At 45.6% G+C, this 19,222-nt stretch overlaps 2 protein-coding genes across 13 annotated transcripts in view; one reads left to right on the forward strand and one right to left on the reverse strand.

Moving 5' to 3' along the window:
* ILRUN (inflammation and lipid regulator with UBA-like and NBR1-like domains) overlaps window positions 1–13,210 on the reverse strand; it is a 30,234-nt gene extending 17,024 nt beyond the window's left edge. For 3 of the 4 annotated variants that reach the window (XR_013958334.1, XM_080632777.1, XM_080632776.1), the window contains exon 1: window positions 12,794–13,210. Coding sequence is in view for 3 of the 4 variants with exons in the window: in XM_080632777.1 (XP_080488903.1) it covers window positions 12,794–12,951 (158 nt within the window). In the remaining variant the exon portion in view is untranslated. The remainder of the gene's footprint in view (window positions 1–12,793) is intronic. The other variant, XM_080632775.1, reaches the window with a different exon arrangement.
* A 135-nt stretch (window positions 13,211–13,345) lies between these two features.
* SNRPC (small nuclear ribonucleoprotein polypeptide C) lies at window positions 13,346–18,014 on the forward strand. Of its 9 annotated transcripts, none has more exons than XM_080632783.1 (6): window positions 13,367–13,780; window positions 13,964–14,006; window positions 14,405–14,513; window positions 15,849–15,938; window positions 16,505–16,630; window positions 17,655–18,014. In XM_080632783.1, exons 1-6 carry the CDS (start codon window positions 13,773–13,775, stop codon window positions 17,777–17,779), a joined length of 501 nt encoding a protein of 166 aa, XP_080488909.1. In that variant the 5' UTR covers window positions 13,367–13,772; the 3' UTR covers window positions 17,780–18,014. The 9 variants fall into 9 exon arrangements, with proteins under 9 accessions (XP_080488906.1, XP_080488909.1, XP_080488905.1 ...); XM_080632779.1 differs by having other exon boundaries at window positions 13,368–13,780; window positions 16,505–16,619; XM_080632781.1 differs by having other exon boundaries at window positions 13,372–13,887; window positions 15,846–15,938; window positions 16,505–16,619.
* Window positions 18,015–19,222: the final 1,208 nt, after the last annotated feature.

Here is a 19,222-nt window from a genome sequence, read left to right on the forward strand (position 1 = left end):
CAGTGAGTGAAAAAACTGCCTCCTGTTCAATCTCTAGTGTTCAATGAGGGAGGGGAATAAAACCAGAACTGCATGGGTGAAGTATCACTGCTTCCTTGTCACAGGGGACCAATAGTGTAGTAGCTAATAGCACTGGAGCTTGGGGCAGAGAGGGCAATAGCCCAATTAGGCAGTTCTGCTATAAAGGCACGTGGGAGAGAACCTAAACAACACACGTACCAGTCGGGTGATCCATCAGAGTGACACAAGATAATGACGCCGTATTAACCACAGGAGTTCCTGACATCCTGCTAAAGTCTCCCAGCGCCCAGCCAAAGCATTAGGAGGCAATGGAGGAATATCCTGCACAATGTGGCCACAGCAACTGATTGGCAAATTCAGCAAACTAAGCCTTATGCTGCGACCTTTCACCATCACCACGGAGCAGACTTTGATATGAAGGGGAGACAAAGGAGCCACCATGTAAGATTTCTATGTTTAGAACAATGAATTTCAGAAATTATTCATTATTCAGCTTGAGCCATTTTTCTACTTAGGAATGTCAGGGCTATATTTAACACAGCCGGGCAAATGCTGCAGGAAGGGTGCATGTCACATTAGCGAGTAAATAGAGACAAATGCTCAGTTTTATGTCACCAACTGCCTGTTGCTTACCCACTGCACAAGATTTACATAACTCTCAACAGGGCTGTGCCAAAAGACTCCTGTTCGCTCAACCAGCAAACACTATGATCTAGAGTTTAGGTTTCACTGGGGTGTCATCCTCTATTACAGCAACACAAGGCAAAAGGCATTCCAAGAGCTACCAAAACCAGCAATACAGCTCTTTCTCTTCCTAATCCACTACTACATAAAGGTATTTTCAGACATACCACAACATCTTGTGAGCTATGATTCTGGAATCAGTAATAATGACGTTTTATTGACATGAGAGGGAAAAAAATTAAGGTTCCAAGGGGAAGATTTCTACTGTAACTCTTTGTGAGGCAGGCTGCACTGTTTGCTTGGCTGCAAATACACTTCAAAAGGTAGTGGGCTATTTGTGCACACAGGCCCTGTGCCAACCCTCTTCCCCTCCCTGTGTCATATTTCATTGCTTGCTTCGCCATTGGGAAACAGCTCTAGTCCTCTGCAGCATCTAGTTAAAAACTAACTAAAGAGGAACACATGCTGAAAACCAGATTTGCTACCCTTTTGTGACCAGATATTCAGAAACCCACCTTCCTGTTCCCACCACTTTGGATCAACATGCGGTGGGTTTTCTTTGGGGAGAGCCTTTTTTATGTTCAGGTGTATCTTGGCCTTCCCACTAGAGAATTAAAAAGAAGCTTCCAGAAACTAAAGAGAAATCGAAAGCAGCAAGAGCCAAAGTCAGGATGACAAAGCAAATACGACTTAAGTTCATGTTCTTTGACACATACAACCCTAAGAGACAGCCACTGAGAGGCTGTATGGCACCACGCTGCCACAATTAGCAAAGCCAGCAACAGATCACTGCGAGCTTTGTTTCCACTCTTTGCAAGAGACAGTGCTCCCACCCCTCCCCTTATCCCAGCCACCCCAAGTATCAGTTTGATAGTACTTTGATGAAAATGAGTGCCATTTGCAGAGGCAAACTATTTGCAACCTGTTTATTTGCAGGTAAGTAGTACCCCCTGCCATTGGCTTCCTGCTAAAGGCACCACATTAGCAGAGTTTACAGGCAAATGCAAGCATTCATCATAGAGATGCTTCAAGGTCAAACAAACTCAGTATCCTGAAATTTGTCCCTCTTTTTAAAAAATATACATATATACACATATATATAATTTATTTCTTAGGCCTTTACCCTGGTGCCCCGGCTGTAATTGCATAGCACCAACTGCAGATAGAACAGGGACAGGAACAAAGTGCTAGACCTCTGAGAGGAAGGGATTATAATCGAAAGGCTTCTGCTTACGCATCCATGGCCACTTTCTTTTACTCCTCCTCAGTGTGATTTGCATCACACTACCCTTCTGCTCTCTGCCACATGAGATGAATTACTATCATAAACCAAGCAACTTTGAAACTCAGAATGCGCACGCCAAATCCAGCCAGTGTAATTTACATGACTGATCTCTCCTAATTACAGGGATGGCCATACATCTCCTGCTAACACAGCCCTTCAGGTGTCAGCCCTCCTTACCTTTCCTAAATTAAGCCATTTTTCCACTTTCAGAGCAGTCCCGGGCTGCAGCACTCTGCAGCTCTACCATACTGACAGAGCAGGTCTGACAGGATTTGAGCTCAAACTCCTGAGAAATGCCTGCAATCAGAAGTCACTGAGCCTACTCAAAACCAACACAGTGCTCAATTCCAGTCCCAAGAGCAAGATTCTGGAAAGAGAGAGGGGAGAAGGCAGGAAATAAAAGGTTATAGCTCCATCTCATCAACCAGATACAGTCTAATTGCGGGGCTCTCCAAGGGCATCCCATGATGCATCCGTGTCAAGTGCTTTTCCAACAAAACTATCCCAAAGCCAGAGAAAACGTTCTCTTTCAGTTCCTTTTCAGATCAATTCCTTCGCTCTGCTTCTTTGTTTCAAGCCTCAGGAGCTAAATTCAAAATAGTGAAGTTAAAACCTTCTCTGCTAATAGCTCTGGAGACATCCCTTAACAACTCTTTAAGCGTTTGCAAAGAGCCATTCTTTCCCTTCCCAGTTTTTTTCCAGGCAGCCTTTTCTTATGTTAAACAAATATATTTAGATAGTAATGACTCGGGATTAACTGGGTCACCACGAAGTATTAAAATATATAAGAAACTCTTCCAAATCAGTTGACAAACCAGAGCTTCTTTATACAACCCATCTGTTGTGCAAACTAAAAGCAAGATACAGGTAATTGGAAATGTTTTTTATTTATGGAATCAGATTCCTTTTTAGAAGGAACCGAAGCACTGAGACTTACTCATCTCAGCCTGATGCAAAGCTAGGCAGATGCACAATCCCTAATCCTTCTGTTACCAATAAAACATGTGACTCTTTCAACATACAGAAGTTTAACATCTTGGAAGGAAAGCAATGCACACATATGAGACAAGGGACATCAGAGTCCTGCCAAACAGATACTCTCAATACAGGTAGAGGGAAAGGGAGCTAGTGGGGCTGTAACCTCCCCACAGGCTGCTCCACCACCCCTCTAGTGTTCCTTACACAAGGAACAGTATTTGGGGTTTGTTTCCAATACAGCAGCTCAAGAGAAAACAAAAACCGCTAATGATGTGCAGGTTGTCCAATGTATGTGATGACACAGAAGAATTCCACTCCAAAGTAACGTATACAGTAGAAAGCAACAACTTCAACCAGAAAATTTGAACTAAGCTATGGGAATCTGTGAGTTTTCATTTACTGTCAAATTCTTTGATGAAAGAGCCAAAGATTTTTGTGAGTCAAAATTCCAATCACATCACAGGTTAAGCATGCAGATTTTGCCCTTACTAACTCCTGCCCATTCCTACAGCACCTATCACCAGTTAACATTGCCCTGACCTGTCAGAAAAATCAAAGGCTGGACTCGTCAGTGCAATACTGAGTTAGGCTTTGATTTAGAGTTTCACACAGGATGTAGCCCTTAGATCACAGACAGACGGTAAGGAAAGGACATTTATTAGGTCAAGTAGAAAGCAGTTTGACAAATGGAGTCAGTCACTTTGTTGCGCAGAGCAACTGTAAAGATGTGAATGCCAAGTTACACTTCTCTCTCCCTGTGGAGCGGGGGGGAAAGCCAGGCAGGGCCCCAGCTGCAATGTATGTCCTCAGCACTCACATGTGGTGCAATATTTTACCTGAGAAAAGCACCCCAGGTGTTAAGCCTCCTGGAAAAACGCAATGCAAAGCCTGAGCAGCAATAGAAAAGTACAATCAAATCTCAAGAACATAATATGTTTGGTAGAACACCGTGTACTCTTTCCGTAACTGAATTCTCAACCTTTACAAACCTTTCTCTTGTTCTCCAAATGCAGTATGTAACCACGGTAATACTCATAAGGTGTCTATTGTTAAAACCAGGCAGAAATGTACAAAAGAAATAGTCCAGCAGATGGATAATTTCTCACTCCTAAATAATGGAATATCTCTACATGATAGAGGTGGAAGAGACTAGAAAAGCACATGGAGAACATCCAGACGAGACAATCTTAAATCCACTCTTTTTGCGTCTTAGTCTCTAGTATCTAATTTGGATTTTATTCATCCCAGCTATTAGGGAACTGCATTGATAACACTATGGGCTGGGATCCCCCAACCTGCTACCCTGTTGCTCCTGAAACAGGAGACGTCTCCTTCAAAGGCTTAGAGAAAGCTGAAAGAGGTGGAAGAAATGTACTCGGTTACACTACAGGGAAGCACTTTTACCTGGAGTTTTCAATTCAAACATTTTTCACTAGAGGTGACACATGGCAATTAAGTGGAAAGTCTCAAGATGTTTTGAAGGAAGGGAATTTTAATCAGAGAACAGCTTTCAACAGACATCATTTTAAAACGCAAAATGTGCGTATCAGTTATCTTCATTCTTGACCTCTCTTATGCTAACCCATGAGGTTAGGAAACTACCTTGGATCATGTTAAGTGATCCAAAAGGATCACTGAGGGAACTTTAAAGCTTTAAGCTAAATTTACACAGCTAAAGGTTGGGGGGAAAGCTGGCTAATTCAAAGCTTAAGTATTTTCTCACATGAAGCCACAGAAAAGCATTTCATTGTCTTAGCTGAAAACAGCCAGCTCCAAACACAAGTGGGATGTTCCAGGAAGACAACAGAAACCTGCTGTGACCAGAAGCAATACTGTGTTCTCTGCAGGGGCCACACAAGCAAAGAAATGAAGAGGCCACAGAAGAGAGACACCATTTTCAGCACACCCCCAACCACCAAAGGAAATAACTTTCCTTGAGCAGGCTTTTCTACACACGCAGACACACACCTCGGCAGTTGACTGTTATCACTGTGCCTACACTTGGGCAAACAACAGCAAGCAGTCTCAGGACAGAATCAACAGGACACTGCCATAAGCGCAAGTCAGCGCAGCCATCCCCAGCAGCTGAACCCTCCTCAAGCAGGTGGTCAGGCGCTTTAAATATGGGGTGAAATATGTTGAGAATGTCACAGCAGGAGATGCTCTCTGCTTGCTGCCATCGAACACAGGCAACAGCTCTTCCCATGGAAAGTAACCAAGAGCTGCCAGGACTCGAGATTCTGCAACTGCTAATTCCTCAGTATAAACTATGTCACCAATCTATAATTGTATGCATTAAAGTAAAGGGGGATTAAGCTACAGAAACTGTCTGAGAACAAGTTCAAGCATGTAAGGCAGTCTAGCTGGACTAAAATAATACTGTACCCAATTCCTTCTGTTCCAGTTGTCTGCTGACATTCCCATTTCACATGCATCACTTTATTAAGTGTTTTGTAACTTGGAGTGTAGCAAGATTACAGTGTGTTCTGTGGTTAAAAGACAATATATTTCAAGTATAAATTTCAGTCAAAATAAGCAGGTCAAATCACTGGGTTGTGATGGGGGTTTTAATGCATTAGGTGAAAGCTGTCCAAAAACTGTTTTCCAATTGTTTAATTCTGTAATTTTGTTATTTTTAGTAGCATCAGGGGACAGCTGTGGACACCAGAGATGCAAGAGTCTACATTAGTTATATATATTATATACCTTTACTTATAAATAATATGATTATATAATGTAGTAAGAGACATCCACTATGCTTTCAGTTAGCTGCAATAGATTTCACAGTTTAAACCCAATTTTCTACTCCCCACCATAGGCTTCAGATACCCCATATACACAGTGCTTTGCAGCAGCCATAGCTCAGGCACTGCTGGCCTGTTCTGACATTCTGGCAACAGCACCTCAAGAACTACTAAACCTGTTTCTACAGTGTCTTTTCTACCTGTAAGGACATCAGTTCACCGATAGTTTTGGAGTAATAATGTTATTAAGTTTACATCCTCTTCTTCCCTCTTTCCTTCTACCTGATTCAAAACCCAAATGACGTTTTAAACCAAGTGCTTGACCCTTCTCACAAGATTCAATTCAATTGTTCACCACCTAGAAATATTAATCTCAAGAGTCACATTAAGATCTAAATTTCTTAAAAAAAATAAAAAAAAATTCCACCTTCTTGTGTACAGAGACACATAAAGACATAAAGAACATAAGACTCTCTTGTTTTGTCACCTAATTCAGGAAGAAGAGAAGCAAAATAACATGACTTTCCAGCCACTGTTGTCACTTCCCTAATAGATGCCTAGATGAGTACAGAGCTGAGCCAAATAAGTTTCCAGGAAAGGAGGAGCATTGACTTGGAAGATCAGGTCTCAGGTTTCCTGCCTCCTCCATGACACAAAGATTCCCCCCACTACTCTTTCAAAAGGAAAGGCGTGTTAAAACTAAGCTGGAGACTTAACACAGAAGAGTGGGAAAGTTCTCCTCTGAAGTCACAGAGTCCCTGAGACAAAGTGTGAATAGAGGTGGCCAGCAGGAATCGCTGGACCTCTCTAAGGTAAAGACACACACCCCAGCTCCTCGCTCACAATGGCATCATCACTTCTGTGGCAAATCCAATGATGCCAATACCGACATGAAAGAAGAGTTTACATTCCATAGTCCAGGGAATCAATTTCATTTACACAATTATATAAAAGCTGTTTTCATCTAAGATATTGGCTAAATTATTGGGGGTTTGCTAGTGTTTAAGGGTTGCAATAAAAATGCAGCCATTTTAATGGCAGCAGTTAGTTGTAGTGAACCCCCTCTACCAGAACAACTACACTGTAGAGCCACACTGTCATCAGTCAAACCGGCTTTTGATACAACCCCACAATCAAAGGTTTCATGGTGCAGGTAAGGCCCCACATTCCACTTCAATATTCATACCCTGACAGGTTATGCTTAAAACTTTACAGCTGCAGTCTCACTTTGCACGTCCCTGTATTTGCCTTTTATCTGTGCTTTTTCCATACATCTTTGAAATACAACACACAACTACTTCAAGACTGGAACAATACCATTCCATAGGATGCCTGGTATATTGTATCAGCAAACCCTTTCAATACAGAAAGTGCAGGAAGGCCAAGGGCATTGAGGTGAAGAATCATCGAATCATACGGGATGTCCAATCAGGTTGGAAGGGACCTCAAGGATCATCCAGTCCAACCTCAATTGGCAAAGAACTGCCTTCCCTCACACTGGTCCTATGCTTTACCCATCACATGGTAATCTGAACATGTCTGAACTGAGAAGGAACATTTCAAACCCAAGTTCTTCCTGACACACACTTGGAGAGCTGCTTTTCAAAAGCAATCCATAAAAGCTGTTAATGGATGACATCTGCATGCTTTTTTCCCTTTTAAATGGCAGCTCTGCAAAACACCTGCAAGGTTACAAATCAAGACCAGGAACCAGTCTTACCCACTGTGGGAAATGCATCATAGGCACGTGAATTCGTTAATCCAAGACTGTTGTATACTTCAAGTAATTATATAGCACCCATACTCCAGCACTGATATCAAGAGCAACTAGATATGCTTTCACCCACAGACCAAAGTTTTACTTAAACTAGCATCCTATAATCCTTGCTAGAAGGCAAAACAAACACTTAAAATCAAAGAAATTAAAATAACCTATAAGCTAAAACATGTCTTTAGATTCTCAGTCAAGTACATCCACTTCTGGGCAATACAGGGGCTTCATCTGATATAAAGAATTTAAACAGCCTCCTCCCCAGGGATAAAACCAGGCATAAAACCAGGCATTTATACGGCAACTGAGTTTTGTTAATAGTATTCTGTCTGTTCTCCAAGAGCAATAAAGCACGTGCACAAGTGTTGGATATATTTTCCTTGCTACACTCCAAAATTGCAAATTCCTAATGTAAAAATCACCATCACCACTAGCTAGTCCCTATCTCACCTTAGCTCCCCTCATTCCTGCATACACAAATGCCCTACATCTTACACAATATAGAAAGAGGTCTTACAGCAGATCTCTCTCATATTTTCAGGGATAAACTTGTGAATATTTAGAGTTAAACCATGATACATCTGCAGAGTCTTCTAAATGCATGAAAAAACTGAGGACCTCTAGAAGAGCTCTGACCTTACAAATAATGACCTCTCACCAGAGAGCTAGATCAAAAAATGCAACAATAAAACACGTCCCCCTCTTTCCCCCCTTGGAAACCTTCATTATGTGACACATTTCTACCAAATATCACACCTAGCAGACTACTAAAACCTCAGCTTTCTAAACAAATGAGAAAGTAAAGAAATATTAACATGTAAATTACTGAAAGAGATCTACAAACTAGGAATCCCTTCACAGCCAACTGTGCTGAAAGCTGGATTTTAAATCCAGCACTACTAGCTACGTCAAATCAAATGAATTCACTTTCTCACAGAAGAACCTTCAAGCCTCACACTGCAGCCTCTCTCCCTCTAAGCTACTGTACTCCCCAGCTGAAAATAAGGAAAATAACCCCTCTTCCTTGTCCGAATACGATTTCCAGACTGGTTTTAGAGGAATCTGATGACTTTCACAAAATAGGCTTTAACTGAGTGTCAACAAAAATAAAATGCACATTCTGTGCAGAGTTTCTTCTGCTCTTGCATTTACACCAGTCCATACAGCCTGAAACCAGTCAGGGCTGGGTCTGAGCTCCAGAAACTCTGTTTTGCAAGTGTTTTCAGGAAGCCCGTTCTGCCCTTGCACCATCTATCCAGAGACCTACAACCAGTGTAGTGTTAGGAAGCCTGTAAGTATTTCAGCACAGACTCATTCAGCACCAACTGTCTGCCCTAAACAATTTGTATTTTTAAAACATTCCCACAAAGGGCTTTCAATAGGAGTTTCTTAGGTAGGTAACCTGAGTCTAGACTAAAGTTCAGACAAGTTCCTGGCCATGCTATCAGGTAACACTGAGAAGCTGTGGTCAACACGTGGAACTTCACCACAAAACACTCTTAAGAGCCCCCTCCCTCAAACCTGCCCGGCTGGACGTGCTGCAGTGCGCAGGCTCCTGCATGGCCTAACATCTGGAGGGAGGAAAGGAACAGGAAGAGTTAAACATGCCATTTAATGGAGGTGGAATTTTATCCCAGATGCAATGGCAGCAAAATGTCCTCCCAACCATGCTGCTTGGGTTTGCCTCCCAAGGAAGAAATGTCTTGGTGCCAAAGCATCTTTTGGAGAAGTTTGCTTTTGGTTTTAGGCCAAAACACGAAAGCTCAACCTCTCTCTCTAAAGCCTCACAATTTCTAATGAAAGACAAGTAAATAAATAGTAAAGAGGGACAATGGGGGCAGGCATTAAAGCATGAACAGCCCGTGCTCTCAGAAAGGGCAAAGAAAGCTGAGAAGTTATAACAGCCTACAAACAGAACTCAACATGCCATTAAAAAGAAGCAGAACTCTAGGAAAAGTGTTTAATAAACAACAGGGGAAAAAGACAAGTCCAAGTGTTTAACTTGCTTTTCTTGAAGATCAAGGAACAGCCTCAAACTGAGGTTCTACCTGAAGCATTTTTGCAATATTGTTAATAAAACCAGTTGGCAGTTCTTTAGTAGGGTCCCAAATCTGCCAGAACTTGGAAAGCACATTGAGCAATTGCAGGTGAACTAGGGCAATGGACAGAGTTTTCAAGGCTACTGACAAGTATCTCTATTGCTCCACAATGAACCACTATTTTTTTCCCCCAAATTAGCTAAAGGTGCTATTTTAATTCCACTATTCCAGCCGGAATATTAAAGTGCAAATCCACTTTAAATAAACACAATTACTAATGATACTATTGGAAATATTATTCCAAAACACATTACAGCTCAGATTATTTACTACATCATATGTGAAAGGCATGCAATAGGAAAGTAACTTCAGGTCTGGAGACTACGCAATTCCTGCCAAAGAGCAGCTTGCCACACTTGTGAAAAACCTCTAGTGAGAATTACTTATGGCTCTGTTAAATAACCAGTACCTGGACATGGCTAAAAAGAACCCAATCTACCATGGAAGTGCACTTCTCTTGCCCCTGCTGTGAGCTCCCTCACCATTTCCTGCAGATGAACATTAATCCTGATGCCGAAAGAGGGTGAAGGATCATTGCTGCAGGAAAGTGCCATGCCTTTAACAAAAGGAAAATCGACTTCACAGAATCATAGAATGGTTTGGGTTGGAAGGGACCTTAAAGCTCATCCAGTTCCAACCCCTGCCACAGGCAGGGACCCCTTCCACCAGAGCAGCTTGCTCCAAGCCCCTGTGTCCAACCTGGCCTTGAACACTGCCAGGGATGGGGCAGCCACAGCTTCTCTGGGCACCCTGTGCCAGTGCCTCAGCATCCTCACAGGGAAGAGCTTCTGCCTAAGAGCTCATCTCACTTCCCCCTCTGGCAGGTTAAAGCCGTTCCCCATGTCCTGTCCCTTGTGTAAAGTCCCTCTCCAACAACCTGACAGTCTCATTGAGACAATTTTTCAGCAGAACAGAACAGCGATAGAAGATTCCAACTCCAATTCTAGGCCACAAAACCCAGACCTAACAGGCCATTAGTTAACATCACCTGAGGCACAGGGCCCCCCAACACGGTAAAGGTGTTTCTAGAAAAGGAAAACGTGTCTTCATTTCACCTTTTTATAATGACCCAGAGCAGGGTTAGTACATTCAGGCAAACAAGAAGAGGTGGGAGGGGGAGAACTGAATAGAAACACAGAAGCAGAGCTGTACAAACCCCAGCACAAGAAACCATATCACAGGTCAGGAAAGCAATGCCCTGGCAAGAACACAAGAGCAAACGGAGCAGCACCTGTCAGCATAGCCAGCCCTGCTCCCTGCTGCCCAAAGGTCAAACTCTCACAGGCTTTAAGCCCCCTCTAAGAGTAATCAGGCTCAAGCCGACACTAATTTACATCTACTCTTCTCTACATTACACCAATTTAACAGACTTCCTTTTTACACACCCCCATTCATCTACAAGGCTTATCAACTAATACTTAAATACCTGAAAATGTGTGATTTCAGAACCAAACTACCCACTGAAGTGGAGAAATTAAAGCCAGTTTGACCACTTCAGACTTTCTTCAACTGTAACTAAAAAGCCATTGGTTGTAAGACTGTATTCAACATGCTGCCACTTCAAAATGAGAGTGACTACTCCTGAAAGAGCTTCTTCAGCACAAACCAGGAATAATACAGTTATACACATTATCTTCACAAGTAATTTTCAGGTTCAGCTCTGCTTTCTGCTGTCCCCCAGAACATTACAGAAGAAAACCCCAGTATTACACTGCAGTGCTGGGAATTTTATTCATCTCATCCACACATGCATGAAGCATCCTCTGTTGTGAACTACTTCTCCAAAGCAAACTCCTGAACTTTCAGAGAGAGACCTTCTTTGGCACTGTATTACAACACACACAGTATTATTTACTATTCCCTTACTCCCTCTGCAGATGCAGATTTACCAATACAATAATTCAATAGAGAGCTGCAGAAGGAGGAAAAGATAAAAGGAAAAAGGTAAAGAGTCTTCTGACTGTTTATTAGTTCAACGACTCCACACAAGTTCTTTCCCCCAACTGTTGATATCAAGACCTTCGCTTGGAATTCAAGTTGCAAACCTGAGGTTTCTAGGGGTTTGATGTTATACCACCAAGAAAAACCAGTAACTACAACTTAGCTAAGCAATCTCTGTTAACGATACCTGAACCTATACGACATCAATGCTATTAGAAACGATTTAAAAGATACAAGTGCAATAACAATTCAGATACCACAATTCAGACAGTGGCAATTTCACAACACTGGGTCACAGTCACTGGGCTCACCGCACCACTCGCATTCGCAGCTTCCGTTCTTCACCATTATATATTGCCTATTTCCAACGTTTTTCCTGGTGCTGCAGCTTCCCTGATAACTTGTACCTGCTTTTATTATTTCCTAGGGCAATGACAGTCCCTTTACAGAGCCAAAATACGCAACAAAAGCCAGAGTATTCAGAGAACCCCGGTTTGCAAACAGATGCTAACTTTTAACCAAACACCTAGCTAACTTTCCTCGCAGAGAAGTTCCTGACCGTGGAAGCTTTAAGACTTCCACAGAGCTTTTAAACCACGGTTTTCCCGCCTTCCAAAGCCTGCTTCAGTGTCCAGGGCACCATAAACCACCCCTAGATTCAGCTCATGCTCCCGCTCCGAAAGGAAAGCGCCCTTTAAGAGTTTCTGGGTCCGCTGGATCACATGTCCCTCTTCCTATCAATTAGTCACTCTTTAACAGCTTCACAGCCCTTTGACCGACGAGCTCCTGAAGCTGGCAAAATCACAACTCCGAGCTGCTGAGGAGGCGAACCCGGGCTCCTCCTCACTCCTGTCCGGCTCCTCTCCACCTCTTCCCCCGTGCTGCCATGATAGCTCCCTCCTCACTACACACAACCCCCGCTCCGCCGCCGGCCCCGCCGTCCGTTTGCCCCGCCATCGCCGACCCCGGGGAAGGGGAGGGGAAGGGAAGGGGAGGAGAACAGGGGCCCCACACTAAACACCGCCTTCCCCGCTTCACGGCAGCTCCCCCCACCCCGTCCCCGCAGCGGAGCGCCGCGGGCGGCGGGACGGCCCTGCCGCCCCCAGAAGCGGCCGGCGGCCTCCCGAGGCTCCCCTCACAGCCCCCGCGGGGCGGGCGGCCCTCCCGCCCTTCCCCTTCGCCGCCTCAGGGCCGGCGGCCTCTCTCCGCTCGCCTCAGAGGCCCCGCCGCCCCTCAGGTCCCCCTCGGCCCCGCTCGCGGCCCGCCGCACCAGTTGGTCATGTCGAGGAAGAAGGCGCAGCCGGCGGGGCTGAGCTGGAAGCCGAGGAGTCGTTGGAACTCGCCGATCAGCACGTCCTTGTCGGTGGTTCCCAGGCAGCTGAACTTCTGCATCAGCTCCGCGTCCAGATCCACGTCCATGCCCTCCATGGTGCTCGGCGGGCCCCGCCGCCCCGGGGCCGCCCCGCTGCCGCCGCCGCCGCCGCCTCAGCGCCGCATGGGGCCAGAGGGGAGAGCGGGCACGCCGGGGGGGTGGGGGGGGAGGGAGGAGGAGGGGGCGCGGGCGACGCCAGCCGCTGACCGGCACTACGCAAGCGCCGCTCCGCCTCGCGCCAGGGGCACGCGGTCTGTGACGCAAGCACGCTGGCGCCCGGGCCCTGTGGCGTCACCCCGCGCGCGGCAGGGCCGGCCCCCCGGCGGAAGGAGAGCCGCAAGGGCAGGGGTGGGGGCGCTGCGTCACGGGAGCGCGCGGAACGCTCGCATCCATATATGGAGTGTTTATGTATGCAAATGAGCCCCGGGAGGGCGGGCCCTGTGACGTCACGTGGCGCCAGCAGAACGCGGCGCAAAGAGGCCCCCCCCCCCATGACGCTTTTCCCGCCATTTCCATCTCCGCGGGGCGCGCTCGGTGGCTCCGTGACCGGTGGCTCTGGGTGTCTCAGAGACGCAGAGGCGCCGGTTCTCGCCCCGCCAGCACCGGGGCCGTGCAGGCGGAAGCGCCGCCTGCTGCGCACAACCGATGCGAACAAACCCCCTCGGGGCTCTAACGCTAGCGCGCTGCGCAACCAGAAGGCTCCGCCCGAGCACGGCCCCGCTCTGACGTATCGACACAGGCGGCTCGGTCCCGGCCCCGCCCCGCGCTGCGCAGCCGCCGTGGTGCTACGGGAACCGCCGGAGGTCAAGCGACGGAAGGTGTCGCTCTGTGATCGCGTCACTTCCTGGCGGTGCCGGCGGCGGGGTCGGGGAGCATCATGCCGAAGTGAGCGCAGAGGGGCCTGAGGGGACGGTGCGGGCCCAGAGCCCCGCGGCTCTGGGAAGGTTCTGGTTCAGGCCTGGGAAGAGCGGAGGATGGAGCGCGGTTGCGGGGTGCGGGCTGGGCCGTGGTGGCGGGGGATGTTGGGGCTTAATCCTCACAGCGAAACAGCGAGTTTTCCCTTTTCAGGTTTTATTGCGATTACTGCGATACATACCTCACCCATGACTCGGTAAGTACTGAATTACCGGTGTTAACTGCTCTGTTGTATCAAGAGCGTTTAAAGACACCTTATATAAGGTTACCTGAAGTAACCTGGTGTCCTGCCTTGTTATCTCATGTGTCTCTTCTAAAAAGAACCAGACTGGTGTCACCGGCGTTCAACATTTGGGGGCAGCCGACAGTCACGGCTGCCTGTGGGTCTTGCAGTCAGTGAGTAGGACGCAGTTGGCTGTTAGAGCACCCTCTTTCACTTAAACTGGGGTCTGAACGCACATTGCCCATCCTCTGGCTGGGCACAAAACCCCACCTGGTTCATGCCAATGAGTTGTGTAATGTTTAAAGTTATACATTTCCCAGTAAACTTTGGTTTTGTGTGATATTGTATAACGTTTACATGATCTTTGTCAGCCCTCTGTGAGAAAAACCCACTGCAGCGGCCGAAAACACAAAGAGAATGTGAAAGACTACTATCAAAAATGGATGGAGGAGCAAGCTCAGAGCCTGATTGACAAAACAAGTAAGGCCAATCTTTCTGGAACCCTGGATTGTGTCCCCTTTACCTCCTCTGTTGTTCCTCTAGCTGCTTTTCTTCTGTGCTGATTCTTGTGGTGAGTCTTTGCTCTGTGAATTGTATGCAAAAACGTCCTTTAGAATCTGAATTTTGAACTTGTTGGACTGTGGCTTCCACCAAAGACACCAAGGGCTCAGCCCAAGGGGTCACTGGGAGCAGGCACCGCCTTAGTGTGGTTGAGAGGGCAGTAGACACTACCTGCTGCTGCTAGTAGTGTCCTAAAAGGTCACGTAACACGGTTTTGCTCTTTGGCGGTAGCATATTTATAGAAAGAGCACAAATAAGAAATCCAAAAGATAGGAAAATGGACGTTAAAATGTGTGGATTCTTGCCCTTTTTTATTTTAAAACATAGTTTCTTGCCCTCAGTTCCCTGGGATATTGATTCCCCTCCCCTGCTGTTAAAAGCAAGGATATAAATAAAGTGTGAAGTGTTTTTGTATCAGTTTATAGGGTTCGTTTCTTTTTGTTTGTTCTCTGAATAATGGTCCTTTTCCTCCTGGAAAGGAGCACAAATGTCAGGTTAACTTTATGGCAACTTTATTTAGATCATAGAATTAGAGACCCAGTTGCAGGGGGCCCATAAGGATCTTTGAGCTCAACTTCCTGCTTCTCTCAAGAATACCTCAAACTAAACCATATGACTAAAGAGTGTCCTTCAGACCCTCGTTGTACTCTGGCAGGCTTGGTGCCACAACCACTTCCCTGGGGAACCCATTCCAGGGACCAACCACCCTCAGCAAAAGCCTTTTCCTGATGTGCAGTCTGCGCTCCCCCAGCGCGGCCTCATTCCTTGTGCCCATTCTCAATTTCACATCTTTTGCCTGCCTTCTAGTCAATTCCAGTCTCTTGAATTTCTTCTTTTCCCTTTCGCACAAGACATTTTTCATGCTTTTTGTCACCTACTTAAGTCACCACTAATTAGGATTTTCCTGTCTTTAATGATTCCAGTTGAAAGCTGCAGCTGAAAATCACGAGATGTACTTTTTTTGTAGCACCCGCCTTCCTGTTAGGTGTGTGAAACCCATCAAGGAGCTGTCTAGTCTCAGCTGGAGTAATTACTGTAATAATTGTCTTCAAAAATATCAGGTGTTTCCGCAGCATAAACCAGGGATTTGTTCCAGAGTTAGAACAACTGAGCACGCAGCATGACGTGAAGTATGCTCTGACCGCGTGGCATGCGAAGGACGATTGGCGCAGGAGCTTCCTCAGCCTAGTAACTGGCTTTTCTCCTGGGATTCTTTCTTTCCCCCTTTTTCTTTTCTTTTCCCCCCCAATGTAGCGGCTGCCTTCCAGCAAGGAAAAATCCCACCTACCCCGTTCTCGGCACCACCTCCTGCAGGAGCCATGATACCACCTCCTCCCAGCATCCGTAAGTCTGAGCTGCACAGGTTTTGACAGGGCTGGCTGCGGTGTTGCCTGTTACCTGGACTTGTAGAGAAAAGTCCTTTTAGCTTGGAATCAAGCTAAGATGTTTTGAGCTTGTGAGTACCAAAATGTAAGTGTTTTGTCAGAGTCTTTCAACAACTGTCTTAAGCTTTATTTTGTCTTATTTTAGTTCTTTAGTTAAGTACATTAATAGAAATATGTGCCTCCTTGGTTTTGTTTTGTCTTTTAAAATAGAATGGGATTGATGATGTTCTTTTGTGCTCAGCTGGCAAATGGCTGAGCTCTTTCTGCAGAGTCCTGCTGTTGTCAGCAGTAGCCACCTGCATTAGGTATGCAAAGGTGGCAGTAACAGCTTGTATACTCTTCCTCCAGTTCACTTTTTGGCACCTGAAGTCAGAGTTGAATCTGAAAATGATGGCAGGCAGTTGTAAAACAACCTGAGACACTTCAGTTACTAAAATGTCCTGTGAAGTTAAACTACTTTGCATTGCATGTTGTCAATGAACATCAAAGCAGCCAGATGTGTAACTGATCTGTGTATCTGTTCAGCTGGCCCCCCGAGACCCGGCATGATGCCAGCCCCTCATATGGGTGGACCACCAATGATGCCAATGATGGGCCCACCCCCACCAGGGATGATGCCAGTTGGACCTGGTAAGTCTGGGTACAGCGGTGGTACTGTGCACTCTGGTTTTGCAGGGTGTTTGGGTTATGTTTTTTGTCCAGTTGGGCAATAGAGAGATGTCAGAGGGCCTCAGCTGCGGTGTTTGGATACTAGCTGTAGTGACACACTATTGCTTGTGTCACTTCAGGGATCATATTAGACGCAGCATGGATGGACAGCCCTGAGTGTCTGGCTGTAGAAGTATTTCAGTTTGCATGTATTATGTACACACATTTGATCCATTATCCTCTGTGTGTTAAGGCATAAAGCAGTCTTAACGGCTGGTAATTTATCTTGCTTTATGACTTGTTGAAAGTGACTAGTACAACTGAACAACTGTACTGTACAACTGAAACTGTAGCTTTTCTACCTCAAGTTTTAGCAGTACAGCCTGTAATTGTTCAGGAATTCAGTTTGTAGTGCTTAGTTTTTTGCAGAAGGGCTGCACTTCACTAAATGAATTTTAATCTTTACAATGTCTCAAGATAATGTGTTTTAGAGAAATAATGTGCTTTAAGCTTTCCTCCTGAATAGTAACCGCAAATGAAAATGTCTTTGGTCCATTCTGCTTTTGAGCTTCCCAGCATTTGAAGCAGTTAACTGGAATAAATCTGAAAGAACACATACACACTCTAAAAGTAGCAAAGTGCCTACCATGGTTGCCTTGCTGATAGAAACTGTTCTTTAAGTGCTTTTTTAAAGGCACAGAATACGTGTATAATCTGCTATAATTAAGCAGCATAGTGGCTTCCAGATGCACTTTCCAATTCAGTGATTAATCCAACGTCCCTTTGAGTGGCTGAAAATAGTTTATCAGTGGGTATTGTCAGAAGTGGGCATATAACCCAGGACCTGGTTCTTCCACCTGCTAATACCCCTCAGGGAAACGTAATCCAGCTTCCAGATCTAAGTTTACAGACCTGTAAAATGGAAGTTCCGTGGAGGGTTGGGGGCGAACCTGCACATGTATCGCCATGACTGGGTAGTTGCTACTCCCAAGAGCTGTTCTCTGATGTGTTCTCTTTCCCCTTGTAGCTCCAGGGATGAGGCCACCAATGGGTGGACACATGCCAATGATGCCAGGGCCCCCAATGATGAGACCACCCTCCAGACCCATGATGGTGCCAACCAGGCCAGGAATGACCCGTCCAGACAGATAAAAGTGGAAATGAAGTTGCCTTCTCATTTTCATATTGTGATCTTCTGTATGATAAAATACCACAGACCTCTGTCTCTAAGGTTTTGTAATAAAATAGTGTGTATAAGAGATGTGCTGTTGCTGCAGCTTGCAGGTGGTTTGGCCTACATCCTGCTGCACACTGGACGGATGCTTTTTGGTTCTTTTCTCCCCCCCTTTTGAATCTTAAAACACAATAAAGCATTGATACTGGTTTACATGTAGAGAATGTGAGCCTTGCTGTGTGTGGTGTTTCTGCCTGGCAGAAAGAGATGTGGGTTTTCTTTGTTCCCTACCTGTCTTGTGCAGAATTTTCCCTGTTTTTACCTCCTCAGTTTTTAAGTAGTCTCTTTTCCATGTCATACCCCTCCAGAGATGTGTTGCCATCTGCAGTTTGAATTCTTGTTTCAAAACAAGTGTCCATGTTTTTAAATAAAACCCAAAGTGACCCAAGGCTGGTATCTCTGCCTGGTGAGACTGCAACATTAAGTGACTTCCCTAGCACAAAATAGGGGGAATTTAGTAAAATGTTGATTCTCCACTGAGGGAAGCAAAGAGATGCTGTTAAAATGCTACTTCTTACAGTAATTGTTCTGATACTGCCAAATGTATTTCTGCTTTTCTATTGTTACTGGGGCATATGTGTGGACACATAGAATTATGTTACTGGAGCTGTTCAGTCAGTAGTTATTGACACTCTGCTCCCTCTTTAGCGTGAGGGGACATGATCTTGAAGACACAGCCCAACCCCTTTAACTTACTAAAAGGATTTTGATGGGTTGTACATCACGTAGGTGCACAAATCCAGATGCACTGTGCTTTTTATAAAGGCAAGTAGTGGTAAGAGAGACAAGGAGAATGGCTTTAAGCTGACAGAGGGGAAATTTACATTTGATATTAGGAAGAAGTTGTTACTGTGTTAGTAGAAGCTGTTCCTGCCTGTGGCAGGGGATTGGAGCTGGATGAGCTTTAAGGTTCTTTCCAACCCAAACCACTCTGGGATTATATGATAGGATTCTGTGAATTAAGATGATTTATTCTGTGGGCATAAGTGGCTGTTCTGTGCATGTCGTTATCTGCATCAGCCTGCAGAACTGTCCATTCTTATTTGCATCTAATATGGAAGTGTGAGGAGGATTTGCCTCTGCCAATGCAAAAATAGGCAGGAATTAGTGTTTTGGAAGCTGTTAGGAGTTCAAGGTTTGTGCCACTCGAGTTTCTGCCTACCCTGGGATTAAAACAGCATACACAGCGGAGTACAGAGCATGTGGGTTTCGTGTCGTAGCACTGAAGGTGTGAGTGCCCGGAACGGGGCTTCTGGGTACTGCCAGGCAGCAGAACCATGCCTCCACGTTGGCTGCCTTTGCTGAGCGCTGCCTTGGAAGGAAAATGCTCCCGTGTGATCCATGCTGGAATCTCGTCCCGC

This window comes from Psittacula echo (assembly GCF_963264785.1).
Source record: "Psittacula echo genome assembly, chromosome: 22".
In the NCBI taxonomy this organism is placed as follows: Eukaryota; Metazoa; Chordata; class Aves; order Psittaciformes; family Psittacidae; genus Psittacula; species Psittacula echo.